At 47.3% G+C, this 23,133-nt stretch overlaps 1 protein-coding gene across 1 annotated transcript in view; it reads right to left on the bottom strand.

Moving 5' to 3' along the window:
- Positions 1-16,258, bottom strand: part of CMTM7 (CKLF like MARVEL transmembrane domain containing 7) — a 48,040-nt gene extending 31,782 nt beyond the window's left edge. Inside the window, 1 exon segment of the mRNA XM_055557238.1 lies at positions 16,028-16,258. Within this exon segment, the coding sequence (XP_055413213.1) occupies positions 16,028-16,186 (159 nt within the window). The 5' untranslated portion in view covers positions 16,187-16,258.
- Positions 16,259-23,133: the final 6,875 nt, after the last annotated feature.

The following is a 23,133-nucleotide window of genomic DNA, read 5'->3' as shown; positions in this document are numbered from 1 at the left end:
CAGAACAGGACGTGGTGGGTGATAATCCCTCAAGCAATTTTAGCCACTCTTCTAAGAATGTCACCTTTAAGTTCCCCAACCAGGGATTGAACCTGTGCCCTCTGCATTGGAAGCACAGAGTCTTAACCACCGGACCACCAGGGAGGTCCCCTAAGGATGTTATCTTTGAGCTAAGCTGTTGTGTTTTATTATTATTATTAATAGGACATGCAATCAAGTCCAACCTGAACTATTAACTCTGGATAGGAAGTCTGCAAAGGGGACTTTTGTGAAAACAGAAGTAGGAAAATGGAGATAAGGTCACCATGACCCAAACACATGTTCTTCCCTTTCTGTCTCTCCTGCCTCCGTGGTGGCTACGGAACACCGGGAGTCAGAGGGTCCTTCCACACCGACTTAAACATCCAGTGAGAGGGCTGCTCTGTCCTGGACTCCTCACGAATGTCAAAGTCATGCAAAACAAGACAGACCATTCCAGACTGAAGAGACTGCGGAGACACAATCATTGAAGGCAACACTAGACCAGAGAAAGGATGTTAGTGGGTCAACTGGTGAAACCCAAATACGGCAGCGAGATTAGATGCCACAGAACTGATGTCACAGACCTCTTGAAAGAGTGAACTGCACAGCGGTTTGTAAGAGAAGGGCCTTCTTGGGAAACGTGCACTCAAGCAGTGGGGACAAAGAGCACTGTGTCTTCCGGCCAGTCGTGCCCATCTTTCACTCTCTCTGCAGGCCTCCCTGCTCCCTGAGACACAGCAATGCTGAAATTAGGCCACCAATAACCCTACCATGGCCTCCACTCGTTCAAGTGAAAGGAGTCGCCGCACGTCTCTCACTTTAAATCAAAAGCTAGAAATGATTAAGCTTAGTGAGGAAGGCATGTCGAAAGCCCAGGCAGACTGAAAGTTTGGCCTCTGGTGCCAAAAGTTAGCCAAGTTGTGAATGCAAAGGGAACATTCTTGAAGGAAATGAAAAGTGCTGCTCCAGCAAAAAAAAAAAAAGTAATGATAAGAAAGCAAAACGGCCTTATTGCTGATGTGGAGAAAGTTTCAGCGGCCTGGATAGTAGACCAAACCAGCCACAGCATTCCCTTAAGCCAATACCTAATCCAGAGCCAGGCCCTAACTCTCCTCATTCCAGGAAGGCTGAGAGAGGTGAGGAAGCTGCAGAAGAAAAGTTTGAAGTTGGCAGAGGTTGGTTCATGAAATTGAAGGAAAGAAGCCGTCTCCTTAACATCAAAGTGCAAGGTGAACAAAGTGCAGATGCTGAGCTGCAGCAAGTTCTCCAGAAGAACTAGTTAAGATAATTCACTAGTTAAGATAATTTCACAAAGGTGAAAACACTATAAAACAAGTTCTCAGTGTAGACAAATACCCTTCTACTGGAAGAAGATAGCAGGCTTCCCAGGTGGCTCAGTGGTAAGGAATCCACCTGCCAATGCAGGAGATGCAGGTTCGATCCCCGTGTTGGATAGATCCCTGGAGAAGGAAATGGCAACCCACTCCAGTATTCTTGCCTGGAGAATCCCATGGACAGAGGAGCCTGGCAGGCTACAGTCCATGGGGTAGCAAAAGTTGGACGTGAATGAGGACGCATGAAGGGAAGAAGGTGCTCTATAGGACTTTCATAGCTGGAGACAAAGTCAAGGCCTGGCTTCAAAGGACAGGCTGATTTTCTTGTTTGGGGCTATTGCAATGTTAAATGGTTATTTACCATTCCGAAAATCCTGCTGCCCTTAAGAATTATGCTAAATCTACCCTGCCTACGCTCTCAAAATGGAACAACAAAGCCTGGATGATGGCACATTCTGTTTACAACACTGTTTATTAAATATTTTAAGACCTACTGCTCTGAAAAAGGACTGCTTTCAAAATCTGACCACTCACTGACAAGGCATCTGGTCATCCAAGATCTCTGATGGAGATGTACAAAGTCAATGTTATCATGCCGGCTAACACAACATTCATTCTGCAGCTCACGGATCATTTCAACTTTCAAGTCTTATTATTTAATAAATTCATTTTGTAAGGCTACATAGCTGGGCTTCCCAGGTGGCGATAGTGGTAAAGAATCTGCCTGCCAATGCAGGAAACATAAGAGACATGGTTTGATCCTTGGGTCAGGAAGATCCCCTGGAGGAGGGCATGGCAACCCATTCCAGTATTCTTGCCTACAGAATCCCACAGACAGAGGAGCCTGGCGGGCTAAGTCCATAGGGTCACAAATATTTGGACATGACTGAAGCGACTTACCACACAACACAACATTCATTCTGCAGCCCATGGATCAAGGAGTCGTTTCAACTTCCAAATCTTACTATTTAATAAATACATTTTGTAACGCTACATAGTTGCCACAGACAGGGGTTCCTCTAATGGATCTGGACAAAGTTAACTGAAAACCTCTGGAAAGGATCCACCACTGTTGCTGCCATGAAGAAAATTCATAATTCACATGAAGAGGTCAAGATATCAACATTAACAGGAATTTTGAAGAAGTTGAGTTTAACCCCCATAGATGATTTCAAGGGGTTTCAAGACTTCAGGAGAGGAAGTAACTGCAGATGTGGTAGAAACAGCAAGAGAACTAGAATTAGAAGAAGACCCTGAAGATGGGAATGAATTGCTGCCTCTCCTGATAAAGCTTGAGTGGATGAGAAGTCGCTTCTTACGGATGAGCCAAGGAAGTGGTGTCTTGAGACCGAGTTGTGAAGTTTGTTGGTGAAAATGTTACGAAGTTTGTTGAAATAACAACAAAGGACTTAGAATACTACATAAACTTAGGTGGTAACGCAGTGGCAGGGTTTGAAAGCACTGACTCCAATTTTGAAAGAAGTTCTCCACTGTTTGGTCAAGTGCTGCCAAATGGCACTGCAGGCTGCAGACAAGTCGTTCATGCAAGGAAGAGCCAACCTATGCGGCAAACTTTGCTGCTGTCCTATTTTAAGGAATTGCCATAGGTGCCCCGACCTTCAGCAATAACCACCCTAATCGGCCAGCAGTCATCGAATATCAAGGCCAGATCCTCTAGTAGCAAAAAGACAAAGACACATGAAGGCTCAGATGATGGTTAGCATTTTTTTTAGCAATAGCATATTTTTCAATTAAGGTATGTACATTTTTTAGACTAATGCTATTGCAGAGGTAACAGACTACAATTAGTACAAACATAATTTTTATATGACACTGGGAAGCCAAACAATTCATATGTCTCATTTTACTGTGATACTCACTTTATCGTGGTGGCCTGGAACCAAATGTACACAGCAAGCTGTGACAGCAGACTTTCCGTCAGCAAGGAGACGCCATCAGGTTTAGGGGACGCATATTACAGTGCAGGGTGTTTTTTTCAGCCACACCCAGAGGCATGCGGGATCTTAACTCCCCAATCAGGGATCGAATTCATGCCCCCTGCATTGGAAGGTGGAGTCTTAACCACTGGACCACCAGGGAAGTCCCTACACTGCAGTTTTGCTTTGAGTTACAATGTTGTGTTCATTCCTGCTGTATACACTGCAGTTTTTCCTCTCCTCAAAGTGGCAGTCAGTAAACACTCTCCATAATGACTGACACTTGAGGACCCTTGTAAAACCAATGTCACATTATCAACACAAGGTCAGTGGTGTTTCTTTTTACCTTTCCCATGTGAAACTCACAACAAACATGATATATCAGTAAGGCCCCCATCTCTGAAATCATTAGGTCCCTCCAAGGTGTTAAAACAGATATGGTCAAGTTATTTATACCACCATGATACTGCTCACAATTCTTTCCTGAAAGGTTACAGAAATAATTTTGGTTCCTATTGATTTCATTTTTTCATTCAGTAAATATTGATTTGTTTTCATCTCCCCTTGTTTCAAATGAGAGTTGAAAACAAAAATAATAAAACTGCTTAAGTGGACAGCAGAAATTAACATCCGAATTCGGTGCAGACTGGCCTTGCAGATCCAGGGTGTGCCTGAGGGAAGAATACTGATAAACCAGTTCTGCAGGTGGAGGGAGGCTTGGGTCAGGTTTGTCTGTCCCCAGAGCACACCAGCTTAGAGCCTTGGCAGAGATCAACCAGAGGAAAAGCCATTCATTCCAAAGGCTCCTGAGAAACACAGGCAGGCGCTGCTCCACAGGTTCCCTGCTCCGCTGAAAGTGAGTGAAAAGTGAACGTGAAAGTCACTCCCAAATCGCTCAGTCGTGTCCAACTGTTTTAGACCCCTCATGGATTACACAGTCCATGGAATTCTCCAGGCCAGAATACTGGAGTGGGTAGCCTTTCCCTTCTCCAGGGGATCTTCCCAACCCAGGGATCGAACTCAGGTCTCCAGCATTGCAGGCGGATTCTTTACCAGCTGAGCCCCCAGGGAAGCCCAAGAATACTGGAGTGGGTAGCCTGTCCCTTCTCCAGAGGATCTTCCTGACTCAGGAATCAAACCGGGGTCTCCTGCGTTGCAGGCAGATTCTTTACCAACTGAGCCACCAGGGAAGCCCCCTACTCCACTGGGCTTTCCTTTATCAGGCCAGTGTACACATTCCAGCTACGGCACCCGCAACCTTCTAAAGATTTTCCTTGCACAGTGGGAGCTGTCTGGCTCAGAGGCCCCCCATACCGAGTTTATCGACTCCCCTTCTCTGGTCTGTGGCCAATGAACAGAACAAAAGCCCCACTCCACTGCCCCAAATGGGAGCATCTCTGTGGGGCAGCTCACTCTCCAGAGTTCCCGGCAAGATCAGGCTGAGGCTAGACTTCTCAGACCCATCGTCTAGTCCTCCCCTGCCCTTGACTGCAGCCCTCATTCAGGCAGTTTTTGCAGTACTACTTAGCCATAATAAGGCGCGAGACTGTACCATATGCAGACACATGGAGGAAACCAGAGACGGTCAAACAGAGTGAATGAAGTAAATGAGAAAGCAAAAAACAAATATTGTATGTTAACGCATATATGTGGAATCTAGAAAAAAAAGGTAGAGGTGATCTTATTTGCAAAGCAGAAACAGAGACACAGACGCAGAGAACCAGAGCATGGACACCAAGAGGGGAAGGGACAGTGGGATGGATTGGGAGACTGGGATCGACAAATATACACTAGCGTGTATACAACAGATAACATTATAATGAGAACCTCGTGTGCAGCACAGGGAACTCTCCGCAGTGCTCTGTGGTGACCTACATGGGAAGGAAATAAAAAACAGAGGGGTGTGTGTACACACGTAGCTGATTCACCTTGCTATACGGCAGAAACTAGTGTACCATTGTAAAGCAACTATACTCCAATAAAAAGAAATATTATTAAATAAATAAAAGAATCCCCATTTCTAGCTCTATTTTTAAGAAGCTTGACTTCAACACTCCCTGTGATGGATTCTGGGAAATTCTAACAATGCTGATCACACAGGTCTTCTTGTTCCCCAGACTTTTCTGGTCCTTAACATCTTAAATCAAGTCAAGTAGGAGTCTAGAGAGCTTGAACTATGAACCCTGAGCACCAAGTAGAGCCTCTCAATGACAATGGATGCGGAAGACCTCTGACACCCCCGGGAGGAGATCACAGGAGATGTTTGTGAATCTGAGTTACAGAACAGAAGAAAAAATGTCCAAGGGCAGGTAATAGCTAGCGGGCCTAGGAATTCCACCTTTAGGGATTTCTCCTTCTGAGAATCTTGTACACACAGAGAACTATGATATGTAAAATGGTATCCACTACAGCACTGCGACATAACAAAAGATGGGAAATAACATAAGTGCCCGTCAGTAGGGGATTGGTTAAAAAACAATATGGTCAATCCATTCTCTGGGACACAACGCAGCTGTTATGGAACATGAGGAGAATGAGAACACTCTGCATGCATACGGAATGATCCCCAAGGTGGAAAGCCAATGGAGAGACAGACACACACACACACAGAAACATAAAATATTAATAACTCCTAATGACATACAGGGAGAAGGCAATGGCACCCCATTCCAGTACTCTTGCCTGGAAAATCCCATGGATGGAAGAGCCTGGTAGGCTGCAGTCCATGGGGTCGCCGAGAGTCAGACGTGACTGAGCAACTTCACTTTCACTTTTCACTTTCATGCATCAGAGAAGGAAATGGCAACCCACTCCAGTGTTCTTGCCTGGAGAATCCCAGGGACGGGGGAGCCTGGTAGGCTGCCGTCCATGAGGTCACACAGAGTCGGACACGACTGAAGTGACTTAGCAGTAGCAATGACATACAAGAAAACAGTTATCACTGGGAGCCTCTGGGAAGGAAATGTGGAAACTGGAAGAGTTTATGCACTTTAAAAATATTGATCATGTGAATGTTATTTACTTAAAAACAGGAAATACATTTTTAACAATTGTACAACCACAGTTAATGTGAGCATCAGCATTTTCATTTTTTAGAATGCCTCTAGGAAGGACCCTGGAGGACAGTGGGACTGCCAGGCGGTGGAGGCCATTCTTCTGCACAGAAGGTATTTAAACTCCCCACACAGTCTCCTCATCTGTAAAGTGGAAATACCGCTGTAAGAAATAGCAAAGGAGATGTGATGTCATTCCCATGGTTATGTCACATGCTGGGGTGGAAGGATGCTGCAGAGGTAAGTAATTAAAGCTCCAAATCAGTTGACTCTGAGTTGATCAAAAGGATGTTATCTTCAAGAGAAAATCCCTCAGTCGAGTCTGACTCTTTGCAACCCCATGGACTGTAGTCCGCCAGCCTCCGTCCATGGGATTTCCCAGGCAAGAGTACTGGAGTGGGTTGCCATTTCCTTCTCCAGGGGATCTTCCCGACCCAGGGACTGAACCGAGGTCTACCCGCATTATAGGCAGATGCTTTACCGTCTGAGCCACCAGGGAAGATCTGAACCCAGGTCCTAACGATGAGTGAATTCTTGGCTTTTAAAGCATTTAGCACAATGCCCAGAGCAAGGATTCCAACCAACAGATTGACTGCACAAGAATTAAAAGACATATGACCACAGCCCAGATAAAAACTTATCTAATTGTTATTGTAAAAATGGCCACTGTAAGGACTTTTTTGGTGGTCTAGTGGTTAAGAATCCACCTTGCAATGTGGGGAACATGGGTTCGATCCCTGTCCAGGAATTAAGATCCCAGATGCTGTAGGGTAAGCCCATGTGCCACAACAGAGATCCCGCATGCCATAACCAAGATCCAATGCAGCCAAATAAAGTAAATATATTTTTTAAATGGCCACTGTACCTCCTGCCTCCTGCACAGCTGTTGACCCTCCACTCCCCAGCCTTTCTTGCTAAGGAGCAGCCATGAAAACACCAGATCTGATGCAGGAGACACGGGTTTCTGTTGGTGTATGAGATATCTTCTGTTGCCTAACAAATTACCCCAAGTAGGTAGCTTAAACTGATATTCATTTAAAATCTCAGTTTTCAGCAGTTGGGAGCTCTGGCTAGAGTCTTCTGCTCAGGGTCTCACAAGGCTGCAATCGAGGTGGGGGCCTGGCTGGGGTTTCCTTTGAGGCTTGGAGTTCTCAACCATGCTCATGTGCTGTTCCAACTATGGGATCCTATTTTCTGGTTGATTTCAGCTGAGGGCTGCTCTCAGCTTCTAGACACGACCCAGAGCTGCGCCCCATGTGGCCCTCTGCTGGGCCCAGCAAGGCAGGTTAGTTCTCCGGGGTCAGCAAGAGAATCTGTCCCTTTGGGAAGATCCCAGTATCTTTCTTAAGGACTGTCACCTAATTAAGCCAGGCTGATGGCTCAGATGGTAAAGAATCCACCTGCAATGCATGAGACCCGGGTTCATTCCCTGAATGGGAAAGCTCCCCTGGAGAAGGGAATGACCACCCATTGCAGTATTCTTGCCTGGAGAATCTCATAGACAGAGGAGCCTGGAGGGCTACAGTCCATGGGGTCGAAAAGAGTCGGACGTGACTGAGGGACTTTCACCTGAATATAACGTCCTTTTGATCAACTCAGAATCAACTGACTTGGAGCTTTAATTACATCTGCAGCATCCCTTCGCCCAGGCACAAGACATAATCATGGGAATGACATCACATCTCCTTTGCTATTCCTTAATGGTTAGAAAAAGTCGAAGGTCCCATCCACACTTGAGAGGATGGAATTGCATAGGGTTGTGACTCATGGGATGAGACATCACTTTGCCAACAAAACTCCATCTCATCAAAGCTATGGTTTTTCCAGTAGTTATATATGGATGTGAGAGTTCGACTGTAAAGAAGGCTGAGTGCCGAAGAATTGATGCTTTAGAATTGTGGTGTTGGAGAAGACTCTTGAGAGTCCCTTGGACTGCAAGGAGATCCAATCAGTCCATCCTAAAGGAAATCAGTCCTGAATATTCATTGAAGGACTGATGCTGAAGCTGAAACTCCAAAATTTTGACAACTTGATGCGAAGAGCTGACTCATTTGAAAAGACGCTGATGCTGGGAAAGACTGAAGGCAGGAGGAGAAGGGGATGACAGAGGATGAGATGGTTGGATGGCATCATCGACTCGATGGACATGAGTTTAAGCAAGCTCCGGGAGTTGGTGATGGACCGGGAAGCCTGGCGTGCTGCAGCCCATGGGGTCACAAAGAGACATACACGACTGAGTGACTGAACAATGAAGTGACTCACGGGAGGGGTCCCCCTAGGGTGTGTCAGCCACAGAGGGGGAGCCCGGGAGCCTGTCCGCCACGCACAGAGAGACAGTGCACCATGGGGGCAAGGGTCAGACCATGGCACTTAGGTTCCCATGCTGGCTCCAGAAATTAATAGAATTTTCCAACCTTGTGCAAGTGACAAAATCTCTCAGCCTTCATTCAATCAAAAGAAGGGGTTAATAATTAACAAATAGTCATTAAGGATCAGCCAAAGGGAAACTGCATGTGAAATTGCCTGACATGACAAAGCAGAAACTTGAACTTTAGTTCTTCTCTTGGGAGGAACTTAGGACATAACACAAGGATGGTACTAATGATTTAACTTTTTTTTTTTTTTGGTCACTCTGTGTGGCACGCAGAATCTTAGTTCTTTGACCAGGGAGCCAGGGAAGTCCTACTAATGGTTCGCTCTTAAGCCTTCCAGAGGCCCAGAGAGAAATACGCGAAATGCTTTCTAAAGTAGGCACACTCTGTCTGCCCTATACTCCAGGGAGGGATTTTCCCCACTCGGCTGAGTTCATCTCTGGCAAAAGGTGAAACTGTCACGAGCGCCTGCTGGCACTTCTCAGAGCACCTCCTTCTAACTCTGCGACTGCCTGTCCACCAAAGAGGGGCCGGGGGGTCCTCTAACCAAATAATGGGCTCGTATGTAGTTACCAGAGCATCCTTCCCAGGTAAGCTGTAATGACATGAGGGGACTTCCTAGGTGGTCTAGAGGCTAAGACTCTGCACTACCAAGGCAGGGGGCCTGGGTTCAATCCCCGGTCTGGGAACTAGCTCCCCATGCTGCAACTAAAGATCTTGCATGCTGCAAAGATGATCGAAGATGTGTGTGCTACAACTAAGACCCAGTACAGCCAAATAAATACGTAATTAGGAAATAAAAAAGGTTTAAAGACATGGGAAACTCTTCATGGCGTATTGATAATGAAAAAAAGTGACTCCAAGTTGTCCTTTTATGAGTTCAAGATCTAGACTCAAACTGCCCCAAATGCAGCTTCATTATTTATGGCTTTGTGATTTTGGGCAAGTTACCAAATTTCTCTCCGTTTCCTCATCTGTAAGATGCAGATAATTATAGGAACTAACTATTTTGAGGACTGAATAAGCCCACACATGTAAAACACCTAGCCCAGTCATTGCCACCTAACAGGAACTCACTGTATGATAAACGCTATTATTTCTATTATTATTAGCTAAGTATCACTTTCATCATATGAGAGAAAAAGTTTTAAAAAGACTTCCCTTTAAACAATACTAGCATTGTTGCCGTCTCCCTAGGGGAATAAAGAGAACCTGAGAGGAAGAAATGAGCGAAAAGGTATGGAGGTCATGCTCTCTTTAGTTACTCTCTCTGCATTCCAGAAGGTCCAATTTACTCTGTGCCCAAAAGCATTTATTTAATTTCTCCTCTCCCTTTCCTATTCCCTTCTGAATTCCCTTCACTGTCTCCACCTCCACCCGTTTTACTCTGAAAATTTCACAGTAATCTCTTCTGTGGGTAATGTGTGGCAACCACTTTCCAGACAATTTCTCTCTTTCTCTATCAATGAATCTGTCCACCTATTTCTTTAAAGGGAAAAGGCTGCCCCAGGGAAAGGAAGAGCCTTGTCACTGCCGCCACCGGTCCAGAGGATGGGGCTGTGCTGGGAAGAGGTCCCCTTCTCCTTGCGAGCCCTCATCTCTCAGGAAGGCTAGGGGATGGAGGGCCAGCAGCCAGCGCCAGGCCCTGAGCCAGGCCCCCAATGCCAGGGGGTTGCTAAGGACCCGACAGAGGAATGCCCGGGAGTGAGCAGCGGGCAAAGAAACTTCTGAGCCAAACTGGTGACAAAGGAGGACAGCATGAGGCAGGCGGAGGGTCACCGGGAGGCTCCCGGGCAGCAGGCCTGGGCTGGTGCCATGGGCAGATGGCAGGGTGAGGAAACAGATGGGTGGCCAGAGGCCCCAGGCAGGAAGCGTCAGCCTAGAGAGAGGGGGATGAGCCTGGGAGGAAGGGAGCAAAGAACTGAAGCGAATGTGCTGACCCACACAGGGCGGTCTCGGAATGTCCTGGAGGGTGTCCTGGAGGGTCTCCAAGATCCACTGTGATGCCAGGGACCCTGTGTGACTGTCTGGACTCACGTGGGACCACGCACAGCCCCCAAATCCCCACCCTCATCCCCTAGCCTGGTGGACCCCTTCAGCTGCTGTTTTCATCAGGACCCTCTCCTCTGGCCAGTGGCTCCCGACTGGGGTGCGGACAGTTATTCGGGGTGCCCTGAAGGGGAATTCTTGCCAGTAGGTAGGAAATCCACATCATCTGCAGCCTGAATAAACAAATCCTCACACCCATGGGGTGTTGTCATCCTTCCGATGTACGTGGAGGCTGTTGCCATTGCTTAAACACAACTGCCTTTCACAGTATTCAATGGAAAGAGGGACTTCTCTGGTGGGTCAGTGGTTAAGATTTTGCCTTCCAATGTTGAGGGACGCGGGTTTGATCCTTGGTCGGGGAACTAAGATCCCATACGCCTCCAAACATAAGAAACAGAAGCAACACTGTAACAAATTCCATAAAGACTTCAAAAACGGTCCACATCAAAAGTAGGTGATAAAAGACAGAGACTGCAATGGACATTACACAGTTCTTGTTTCATTCTGGACATACAGATTTCTCCAAGACCTCTTGCTTTTGAAAAGGACACGTGACTACTCTGACCAACGGTATCACCCTTGAGCCAAAGAATTAAAAAAGAGATATTTTCATACCAGCAACCAATGACTGATGTAAAACGCTGAAGAAATAAATCTTTTTTTATGAAGCTCTTAATAAAATAAAATAAAACCCTTACAAAGTCTTCTAGTCCACCTGTTTCTTTTCTAAACCATCAGACACTGAAAATAAGACTGTGACTTAAAATATTATCACTACCACATTTGGCTCCTGGAAATTTCTGGATGATACAGAGACAACCATTGATTTCTGGATGTTAACAAGGCTAGAGAGTTATTTAAGGCCAGCACGCTCAGCAGGGCAAGACTCACTCCATCTCTCTCTCTGTGAAAGGTCATAAGGAAGTGTTAATGGCTTTGCACACCAAAACTTCTCTGCAGGGCAGTTCATCACTGTCTTGTTCATCAACAGGCAGAACCAAAAGCTCCTCAAGCCACAAAAAAAGGGGAGGGGGCTGGTCACACAAACCACGGTACCTTCATAACTGGCTGCAAAAACACTGTTGAAAACCTCATTGCGTGCAAACCTTAGGTGACATGAGAAATCATCCATCACCTGTTAAGCAAATAAAAGCACTTTACAAACTCTAGCGTGTCATCCTACTTTTGTAAAAATAAGACAAAACCAACAACTGCAAATTGTATGTCGCCTATGAAATAGTGTAAAATTTTACTTTCAATATTAAACCCAGGGGGAGAGGGAGTGGGAGGGTCTAGTTTTTTCTCGGTTTCCCGAAGTTTCTACAATGAACAAGTATTAACTTCTGTTATCAGGAATAAAGCCTGTAAGTTATGTCTTATTATTTTTATTTGTTTGACCATTGATGGACAGCAGTTTCTTGTTGTTGGATTGGGACTGGGTTAGGGTGAAAGACTTTTTTCTGGCTAGGTCGGGTCTTAGTTGTGTCATATGGGATCTAGTTCCCTGACTAAGGATTGAAGCCAGGCCCCCTGCATTGAGAACTTGGAGTCTTAGCCACTGGACCACCAGGGAAGTCCCAAGGGGTCAAAAACCCTTGACATGAGGTTCTTTGCTGCCCTCAACCCTCCAGCTGCCACGAAGCAGGGCGTGGGAGTGCCGGCTGCATTTGGGAACCTAACTGGGGCTCCTCCTTCCCCACAGACCTGAGACAGAATATGAAGGGTGAGCCGTTCTGGGCTATGCTTGCTAATTCTCCACTAACAGGTCTTTTCATGGTTATATCAGAGGCTGTGGTCCCCCACCGTCTACCTCCATCTGGGATGTGGGCTGTGAATACCCAAGGGAAGTCTGTACTTGCCGCAAACTCCTGGAAAGCCTTTAGGAAGCCAGAAAAACTCAGGCACTCTCCCCAGACTCTCACACGCACTTGGTCTCCTTCAACAGTATTCCTGATAACACCTCTCTTCAGGATAGTTAAATACTTGTGATGCCTTCGTTACTTTGTTGAAATGAATGAAACACATCCTGAATACGATCCTAATCCCAGCGACAGCCACCAGAAAATTTCCATGAAGTTCCAAAATGACCCTAGGCGGCTGTGCAGTCCCGGGTGGAGAACCACCGCTTCGACTGATACTGATATGATTACTTCCGGGATAATCTTAGAACAAGCACCGTATTCTCAGCACACTCTGGCAGACCCTGGAAGGGCTAGTCCTGGCATATTTCTCCAGACTCACTCACACCATTCCCAGCCTTGTTCCCTTCCCTCCAACCATCATCACTCCTCCTTCCTCTAGTCACTGAGCCCCTGTCTTTGCTCTTCCTTCTTCTGGTAATGCTGTTCCCTCATCCTCCAAATATCCCTTCCACAGAAAAGCCCTTTCTTACCTCCCCGACAGGGTAGGCCTCCCAGTTAATTCCCTGTGGCAGGGGTCCCCAACCTCTGGGATCTGATGCCTGATGATCTGAGATGGAGCTGATGTAATAATAATAGAAATAAAGTGCACAATATATGTAATGGACTTGAATCATCCTGAACCATCCCCTGCCTTCAGTCCATGGAAAAACTGTCTTCCATGAAACTGGTGCCTGGTGCCAAAAAGGCTGGGGACTGCTGCTCTGTGGGCCTCTCCTTCATAACTTTTGTCCCCGTGTACAATTTTATATTTAAAACCACTCAATGTTTATTTTCCCAATTACACTATAAAGAGGTCGGGGGCTGACCCCTTGTTCACTGGGCCTTCCACACTGTCCTGGCATACAGCAGGTGCTCTATATTTACTGAGCAAATAAAGGAAGTCTAGGAATTCTCTGGTGGTCCAGTAGTTAGAACTCGGGGCTCTCACTGCCAAGTGCCTGGGTTCAATCCCTGATTAGGGAACTAAGATCCCACAAGCTGCACAGCATGACTGAAAAAAAAATTAAAAAAAAAAAAAAAAAGGAAGCTTCTGGAAGACACTTAGATTTCCATCTTCACTGCTTATTAAACTACATTCTGATTCTCCGTCCCTATTATGGTTCTGCAAATGTCACAGTCTCTGCTGAAAGGCTCTATCTTGTGAACGGCTGTACTCCACAGGCTTGGCTTATACAGAGCTAAGGACAGAGCAAGATGTTCAATAAGAGAGATAAACCAATTTCTAAATGTCAGGAAGAACTGCCCAACACTGGCCCTTATCTCATGCTGTCTCCTTCCTTTCTATGTCCCCCCTCCCCAGAATCACCGGAATAAAGTCACTGGGAGGCCAACAGGGCATGCCCAGCCCAACACACCCACACTCAACTCTCAAGATTCAACTCAAATGTCACCTTAATCTTCCCTCCATCCTTCCTTCCTTATGTGGGCAACCACAGATCTTTCATCACCTCATCCAGGCAGTTTGGGGACAAGTCTGTCTTCTCAGCAAAACCACAGAATCCTTGAGGGCAAGGGCTTTGTCACAGCCATCTATTTCCGGAGAAAGAGAGGTGAACACAGCACTCACCGAAGTCTGATGAACAAACAAAATGATGAGGAGTGCTGGTGGAGCCCCAGGCAAGGCCCTCTGGATGCCTGCAGGGCCCAGGGCACTCCTTCCAGCTCAGGCCCCTCAAGGACACGGATGATGCCAGGAGGCCTGGCTCCAGCTCACACTCTGTGAGGATCCAGATGGACATTCCTTCCTCGAGTAGTGGATTGGGGGGACGCCCAAAGAAGAGGAGAAGGAGGAGGAGATCAGCCCTAAATGGTCTCTGTGTAGTTACATGACCATGGCAACAGCAACTTCACGCCCAGGGGGTCTGCTCAAACCAGCCTGCATCCATAGGGCAGTTCCCAGGGAAGGAAGGTGTAAGAGCCCTCTGGGCACATAGAGATGCAATTCTCCAAATCTCTCTTCTCTCTGGGGCATAGGGCCATCACTGTCACCGGCAACTTGGCCCAAGGGCCAAAGTTAAGAGGCTAATTTAGAAGAATGAAGGGGCGGTTTCTCTTCTCCACTGTCTGTGTCTATTAAACTTATGGATGGGTCTGACCCCAATCTTTGTCCACTAATCTCATCATTCAGCTCCTGATACACCTTCCAAGGCTCCCATTCATCTTTCTTAAGGATGGGGAGGTAGGTAGGTCCCCTCTATTTGGCTGATCAGATCTCTTAGCCTGAATCCCCAAAATGCCTCACTCAAAGCCAACACAGCTGTGCATGATTTATTTTGGTTAGTAGCTAAAATACTTCCACTTCCTAATTTTTAGTCCATCTAGATGCTCTTCTTTGAGAAAAGGGAACTCTTCCCTTCAGGTCTGGCCTCAGCAGGAAGCCAGAGCCCCCTCCACGCTCCCTTGGCCCCCAGAGTAACGATCTGTGGATGCCTGCGAGGCTCTCACCCACCCTGTGTCCAGGCAGCCCGGCCTCTGGGTCTGTGACCTTGTGTGTAAGCCCCATCCCTCCCTCCTTTCAAAACTACCACTTTCCCCTCTACCATTCTCGCTGCAAACATTGTCAGGAGTGGAATCACAAAGAGCCCGGCCGAGCTTCCAAACACATCAGACAAACGGGAAAGGTGTTTCAGGTTTAAAAATTGTGAGGAAGAAAAACGGGAAGAGAGAGAAGAATGGGGAACAGGCAGAGCAAGGTCTGCGCTGCTGGGGGCCCCGGCCAGGCTCCCTTTCCAGAGATGCCCGCTCCTCACAGAGTAGAGGCCTCCCGAGTGACCACTGCCGTCCAGCGGCCCCGAGGGCCGGCCCTCCCTTGAGAGTCGAGGGACAGGGCCTGGGACAGCTGCCCCAAGGGTCCCCGCACCTTTTGCCCCCGGGAAGGCCGGGCCGTGGACCCCGCGCTCGGGCGAGGCCGCTCCGGTGGCAGGAAGCCCAGCGCGGGGTTAGCGAGGAAGACGCGGCGGCCAGAGAGCTGGAAGAGGTCGGCTTCCGCGGCCTGAGCGCCGCCCCCCGGGACTCCCCACCCCCTGCGCGGGTCCGAAGCGGCGCGGCCCGAGAAGAGGAAGGAAGACGCTCGGAACTTTGGCCGTGGTTTCTTACGGTCCCAGGCAGGCCGACACCGCGGAGCGGCTGGAGAAACTTGGGAGCCCGGAGCAGGGGCCGGGGGAGCAGGCCGGGGGGTGCGCCGAATTCCTCGCCGGAGGAAGCCCCCTCCAACTTGAGTGGGGCGGCTCGCGACCCCGCCCGGGGCGCGATGCTCCTGCCGCGGGCGCGTCCCCTCCCCGGACCCTGCCCTCCGCCGTCACCCCGCGGGACCCCGGCCCGCGCCCTGGCCTCTCTTACCATCTGCGCCACCTTCAGCATCGCCGCCTGGGTGCGGGGGTAGATGGGGTCCAGCAGCGTCACCGAGGAGCTAGCGCCCAGCGGCCCCGCGCCGACCCCGTCTCCCGGGGCGCTGCCGCTGCTGCACGTGGTGCGGACGAGACCGGCTCCGTGCGACATCGCGCGGCCCTAGCCCGCGGGCCGCCTCCGCCGGCGGAGGGCAAGGGCCAGTACCAGAGGGGCGGGGCCTGCGTGGGGAGGGCGGGACTTCTGCGGGGGCGGGGCCTTGGTGGGCGGGGCGCACGCGCCCCGGGCCCGCGCGGGGGACGCCCACCCAGCCTCGGCGGCCCCGGCCGGTGAGCAAGTGAAAGGCCGCTGTAGCCTCCGCCCTCGGGGAGGCGCGGAAGTTGGGCTGGAGGGGGGCGAGAGAAACGGATGCCCCGAGTATTAGCCTTTCCGAGGTGGGCGAGGCCGGGCACAGCTGGTGTGAGCCTCCTGGGATCTGGTGTGGGCGAGGCTGCGGATGTGTGCTAAGGGCCCTTGAAGTATAAACTACATTCACTGAAATGCCCAAACCTTCCGTGTTCAGCTCTATTAATTGTTCTGTATGTGAATGTACATCTGTGTAATCACCGCCCACGGGGGAAAAGTTCCATCGTGCTCTTTTCCCACTTCCTGTCGCTATAGATTCGTTTTGCTTCTTCTCGGATTTGATACACTTGACATAATACAGAGTATTCTCATTTGTTTCTGGCTTCTTTCACTCGACAGGATGCATCGAGATAAATCCCATTTGACCCAATAAAGCTGTGAACATTCTGGTGAAATTTTTTTGGTGGACAGAAGCTCTCATTTCTGTGTGTGGGGGCAACTATCAATGGGTTTGCTGGGTCACAAAGTAAGCACAGGTTTATCTCTATAAGAAGCTGTCAAACCGCTATCCAAGAGAGATGCTGTTTCCTGCGTTCTGGGTTATTTTTTAAATGAGCAAGCAGGATCACTGAAAGGAGATGGTATCACTCATCAAACCACCAAATGTTTCCACACAACACAAAAACCTACCTCATGAGATCACTGGATGCCAGTGTTATCCTGTCATCCGAGAACTGTTAATGTGGTGAAGTCTTGATAATTTTTTTTTTCAGTCGGACCACGTGGTATGCAGAATCTTAGTTCCCCAACTAAGATCCCAGGCCCCCTACAGTGGGAGCTTGGCCTCTTAACCACAGGACCACTGGAGAAGTCCTTTGATAATTCTAGAACGTAGAGATAACTCATGAAATCTCTGCTTTGACAAGTCTGCCAGGTGCTTCTACTGAACGCTCAAGTCTGAGAACCAGTCATTGCCAAAGCTGAAGCATTCAGGGATTCATGACACCACGTTCTCTACTTTTGTGTACACTAGGAAATTTTCATGACCAAAAAAAGAAACTGCCTCCAATATCTGTTTTCTGTTTAGACAACAGTCATGGTGCCTGGTACTCCCATTTCATTCTCTAGAACAAAGACAATTGCACCTCAGGCCTGCTGTGACAAAGTGACAGCCATGCAGGTGCTCTGTGACAGCTCCAGATGCCACGGGCATGAAGTTGATGTCGCGTGTCATTTTCTATATAGTTTCACATCTTCGCTTCTCTGCTTTTCCAAGGGTTCACAACACACTGTGGAGACGACAAGAGGTCTTCGTTGCTGTGAAGGCCTCAGGGAAGCAGAAAAAAACTAACACTGGATTACTCTTCCTTCCAGGGGCCACCGATCTCCTAAATCAGTGACTTTCGATGTGTGTTCCCAGCATCACCTGGGAACTTGTGAGAAATGCAAATTCTCACCGCTTCCCCCCTCCATCTGCCCAGACCTGCTGAATCAGAACCTCCGGGTATGAGGCTCAGCAACCTGTGTTCTGGCAAGATCGGCCCTCAGCCTCCTACATGATTCAGATGCATTTCAGAGTTTGAGAACCACTGTCATTTCCAAGTCCAGTGAAGCCGAGACTGAAGTGGGTTTCCCTGACTGCCGCTGGCCCATGTGCCACCCAGCCTCGATCAGAAGTAATCACTGGTGGTGGCCCACTCTGTGTTAATCACTTTATCATGATCACTTAAAAGCTTGAGCAAGAGGGACTACCCTGGTGGTCCAGGGGCTAAAACTCCACGATCCCAATACAGGGGACCCAGGGTTCAATCCCCGGTCAGGGAACTAGATCCTGCATGCCACAATTGAGAGCTAGTGCAGCCAAATAAATTTTTTCTTTTTTAAAAAGCTGAGCGAGAGGCTTGGCAGCACAAGAGCCGTGTGCTGGCCTGGAGTATAAGAGGCTCCACAGACCAGACCTGTGGCCAAGTACATGGAGATGTCTACACAATGTGATAATGTCTTAGTGCGAAGGGCTGCCCCCTGGGGAGCAAGGGCTTAGGTGGGTCCACTCACAAGAGTGAGGGGGCCCACTAACTTGGCTATAGTCCATGGGGTCGCAGAGTCAGACACATCTGAGCACAGCAGAGCCATGCAGCCCAAGAATAATTGTGACTATCAAACAGGTCAGATCAATTTCACTGTTCTATTAAAAAAAAGTCTGAACAGAAATGCTCACTGTGTATTCTTTTTTTTTTTCCAGGAAAAACAAAGAAATTAAAAATCACCCCATGATCCTTTACAATTAAGCTCTGAGTTATACCACAAATTTCCTGTTAGAAATTCCTCACAAAGAATTTTTCATGGCAACATTGATTTTGTGTGTGTGTGTGTGTATAGCTTATTTTCCTCATTCTATATATTTAAAGAGACAGCACTTTAACAACTGATTTACAATTTCACAATCAACCTACCAACCACAGTTCAAGCACAGCTTTAAAAATGTTTTAAAAATACAAGTATTAGTCTCTCAGTCGTGTCTGACTCTTTACGACCCCATGGACTGCAGCCTACCAGGCTCCTTGGCCCATAGGATTTTCCAAGCAAGCGTACTGGAGTGGGTTGCCCTTCCTTCTCCAGGGGATCTTCCTGACCCAGAGAAATACAAAATTAAATCATTAATGATGGTGCTAGCCAATTCTGATTCTGAATAAACTTGGGTTGTACTGCATTCATTTATAAAGTTTCGTTCAATGATTTATTGATCCATCATTCTCCTACTGTTAGGGTTTTAGGCAAATTTATTTTTTCCCCTATTATACATAAGACTGGGATTAGCATCTTTGGGCATGAATCTTAAGACTCCTAAGAGAAGGATCCCCAAATCAAAGGGAATGAATATTTTTAAGACTCTTCATATATATATATATGTAAATATATATACACACACACACACTCAGATTTCTGGAAATGTTGTACCACTTCATTCCCACAGCCTACGTAGTTTTCACCTAGTTCCTCTTCTCACAGTACAGATGTTTTCTATCCACTAGGCTGCAGGAGCTGGAGGTTCAACTGTGTCATCATGAAGTATCTTTACATCTTTATCTTTCTTCCAGCTGCCTTCATCCCATGGCTGGCTCCTCCTCGTGGTCAGATAACTGTCAACAACTTTCCGCTTGTACATTTCCTAGGAACTCCCCAGCAAGCCTGGGTCACATCCTCCTGCCTGAGCCAGTTGCTGCTGCCAGGGTGGAATGGGCTTAGCCCTGGCCACACGCTCCATCCCAGAGCACAGTGGAGCTGGCTTTCCCTGAAGTCGCTGGGGTGTAAGTGGGTGGTGCGGATACTGAAAAAAAAAAAAAACTAGGGCAGTCAGATGACAAGAGGAAGAAGGGACGCTGAGGATGCAGTGGCAAGGTCTGCTACATCCTGACTTAACTGCTACTCTGAATATTCTAGAAAAGAAGTCTGCCACTGACATGAAATACACCTTCCAGATGGAATGAATGAATGCCTCAACTTTCCTGCCACTCACCTTAAATTTCTGAAAAATCATCACCTCTGGGTTGCCAAGCACTTTCCCTCAAACCTGATACTCTTTTATATACACCAAACACTTAAGTTTACTTTTAACAACAGATATTCTCATCTTTCTCATTGCCCAAAAGTCACCAGCACTGGAAGAGTCACTGAACTTCTTTTACCTCTGTATGCTCACAATTCACTTCGGCAGCAGAACGTAGCCAGGATAGTTACGTAACACCAAGTCAGGAAATATTCCCAGGGTGCCCTTTCAGTGTGCACCTGTGTGTATTTAGGCTGATATGGGCTTTCCTCGGAGATTGGGCGGGTTTGGTCCCGGACCATAACGACAGTCACGCAAATGTTTTTGGTTTCCCGGGGCATATAAAAGTTCTGTTTATACTATAGCCTATTATTAGCATTATGCCTAAAAAACAATGTACATACTTAAAAATACTTTTTTCGCTAAAAAATGGTAACAATCCTCTGGCCTTCAGCAAGTCATAAGCTTTCTGCTGGTAGAGGGTCTGGCCTGGATGTTGACGGCAGCTGACTGATCCAGGTGGTGGCTGTTACATTTTGGGGTGGCCGTCTTATTCTTAAAATAGGACAACACCAAAGTTTGCCTCATAGATCGACTCTTCCCTTCACAAATGATTTCTGCACTCGGTCGTGTTGTTTGATAGCTTTCACTCATACTCTTTCAGAACTGGAGTTAGTCCTCTCGAATCTTGCTGCTGCTTTAGCAGCTGAGTTTATGTAATATTCTAAATCCTCTGTTGTCATGTCAACAGTCTTCATAGCATCTTCACCAGGAGTAGATTCCATCTCAAGGGACCACTATCTTTTCTCATCCATAAGCGACTCCTCATCCGTTAGAGTTTTATCATGAGAGGAGAGGCAGCAACCCAGCCCCATCTGTCGGATGGCTCTTTTTGGCTGCTCCACGGCATGTGGGATCTTCGTTCCCTGAGCAGGGATCACACCTGGGCCCCCTGCATTGGGAGTGTGGAGTCTTAACCACTGACAGCCAGGGAAGGCTCCAGGCTCCACTTCTAACTAGCTCTCCTGCAATTCCCACCACATCCACAGTTACTTCCTCTGCTGAAGCCTCGATCCCGCAAAGTCCTCCATGACGGCTGGAACCAACTTTCTCCAAACTGCTGGCAATGTGGCTCTTCTGACCTCTTCTTATGAATCACGAATATTCTAAATGACACCAGTTGTTAAAAACAGTCCTTTCCAGAAGGTTTTCAACTGACTTTGCCCAGATCTGTCAGAGAAATCACCATCTACAGCAGTCAAAGCCTTACAAAATGTATTTCTTAAATAATAAGCCGAAATGACTCCATGATCCACGGGCTACAGAACAGGTGTCGTGTTAGCAGGCATGACAACTTAATCTCGTATTCATCTCCACCAGAGCTCTTGGGTGACCTGGTGCCTTGTCAATAAGCAGTCATATCTGGAAAGGAATCTTTTTTTCTTTTGAGCAGTAGGTCTCAACGGTGGGCTTAAAGTAGTCAGTAAACCATGCTGTCAACAGATGCGCTGTCATCCAGGCTTTTGTTGCTTCACTGACAGAGCACAGGCAGGGTGGATACAGCATAACCCTTAAGGTCCCTGGAGCTTCCCTGGTGGTTCAGCCGGTAAAGAATCTGCCTGCTTGGTGGGAGACCTGGGTTCGATCCCTGGGTCGGGAAGATCCCCCCCTGGGGGAGGAAATGGCAACCCACTCCAGTATTCTTGCCTGGAGAATTTCATGAGCCTGATGAGCTACAGTCCATGGGATAGCAGAGTCAGACACGACTGAGCGAGTAACACTTTCACTTTAAGGTCCCTAGGAGTTTCATAATGGCAAGTGAACACTAAACTTAAAATGACCAGCTGTGTTTCACCCCTAATGACAGAGTCAACCTGTCCCTTGAAGCTTTGAAGCCAGGCACTGACTTCTCCTCTCCAGCTCTGAAAGCCCTAGATGGCATCTTCTTCCAATAGAAGCCTGATTTGTCTACATTGAAAATCTGTTATTTAGAGTAGCCACTTTTATGAATTAACTAGATCTTCTGCACGACTTGCTGCAGCTTCTACATCAGCACTCGCTGTTTCACCTCCAACCTTAAAGAGACAGCTTCTTTCTTTAAACCTCATGAACCAACCTCTGCTAGCTTCAGACTTTTCCTCTGCAGCTTCCTCATCTCTCTCAGCCTTCCTAGAATTAAAAAGAGTTAGGACCTAGCTCTGGATTAGGCTTTTTTTTTTTTTCCTGCTTCAAGAATAGTGGCTGTTTTGATCTTCTTTCTACACAGACCCCTAAACTTACATATCAGCAATTAGGCTGTTTCCCTTTCTTATCATTCTTGTGTTCACTGGAGTAGCACTTTTAATTTCCTTCAGGAACCTTTCCTTTGCATTTGCAACTTGGCTGTTTGGCACAAGACGCTGAGCTTTCAGCCTGTCTGGGCTTTCGACATGCCTTCCTCATTAAGCTTAATCATTTCTAGCTTTTGATTTAAACTGAGATACGTGTTTCACGTGAACACTTAAGAGGCCGTTACAGGGTTATTAACTGGCCTAATTTCAATACTGTTGTCTGAGGGGACAGGGAGGCCTATGGAGAGGGAGAGAGATGGGGAATGAGCAGTCGGAACACACACATTTATGGATTAAATTCATCATCTTATATGGGCATGGTTGGTGGTGCCTGAAAACAAATAGTAACATTATAGATCACAGATCACTGTAAGAAACATAATAATGAGAAAGTTTGAAATACTGGGAGAATTACCAAAATGTGACACAGATATGAAGTGAGGAAATGCTACTGGAAAAATGGACTTGGTCCACATAGGGTTGCCTCAAACCTTCAGTTTGTATAAAACATGGTATCTTTGAAGTGCAGTAAAGTGAAGGGCAATAAAATAAGGTGTGCCTGGATTGTTTTTTTTTTTTTTTCCTGTGAAAATCTCTTTTCAATTTAAGAATTGTCTAGGGAACAGAAATTCAGACTTTTAAATTGATTTCCTACCCAGGGCTGCATCTTCAGTTAGTATTGTTAAATGTCTGTGCTCTATGCAGAGACAGCTTGTGTATTTAACATACTTGTGCCCTGATACCCGGCAGGGAGTCTCCTATGAAGGGAGAATTTAAAAATGGACAAAAGTAACTGATGCCGAACGTTCTTGCCTCTAGATTTTCTTACAGTTTTAAAATACTGGCTAAACATTTACCTTGTGGGGCTAAGAGTTGGA

This window comes from Bubalus kerabau, chromosome 20 (genome assembly GCF_029407905.1).
Source record: "Bubalus kerabau isolate K-KA32 ecotype Philippines breed swamp buffalo chromosome 20, PCC_UOA_SB_1v2, whole genome shotgun sequence".
Lineage (NCBI taxonomy): Eukaryota > Metazoa > Chordata > Mammalia > Artiodactyla > Bovidae > Bubalus > Bubalus kerabau.
Note: the sequence above shows the minus strand (reverse complement) of the source record. Positions and strands in the feature narration are given on the sequence as shown.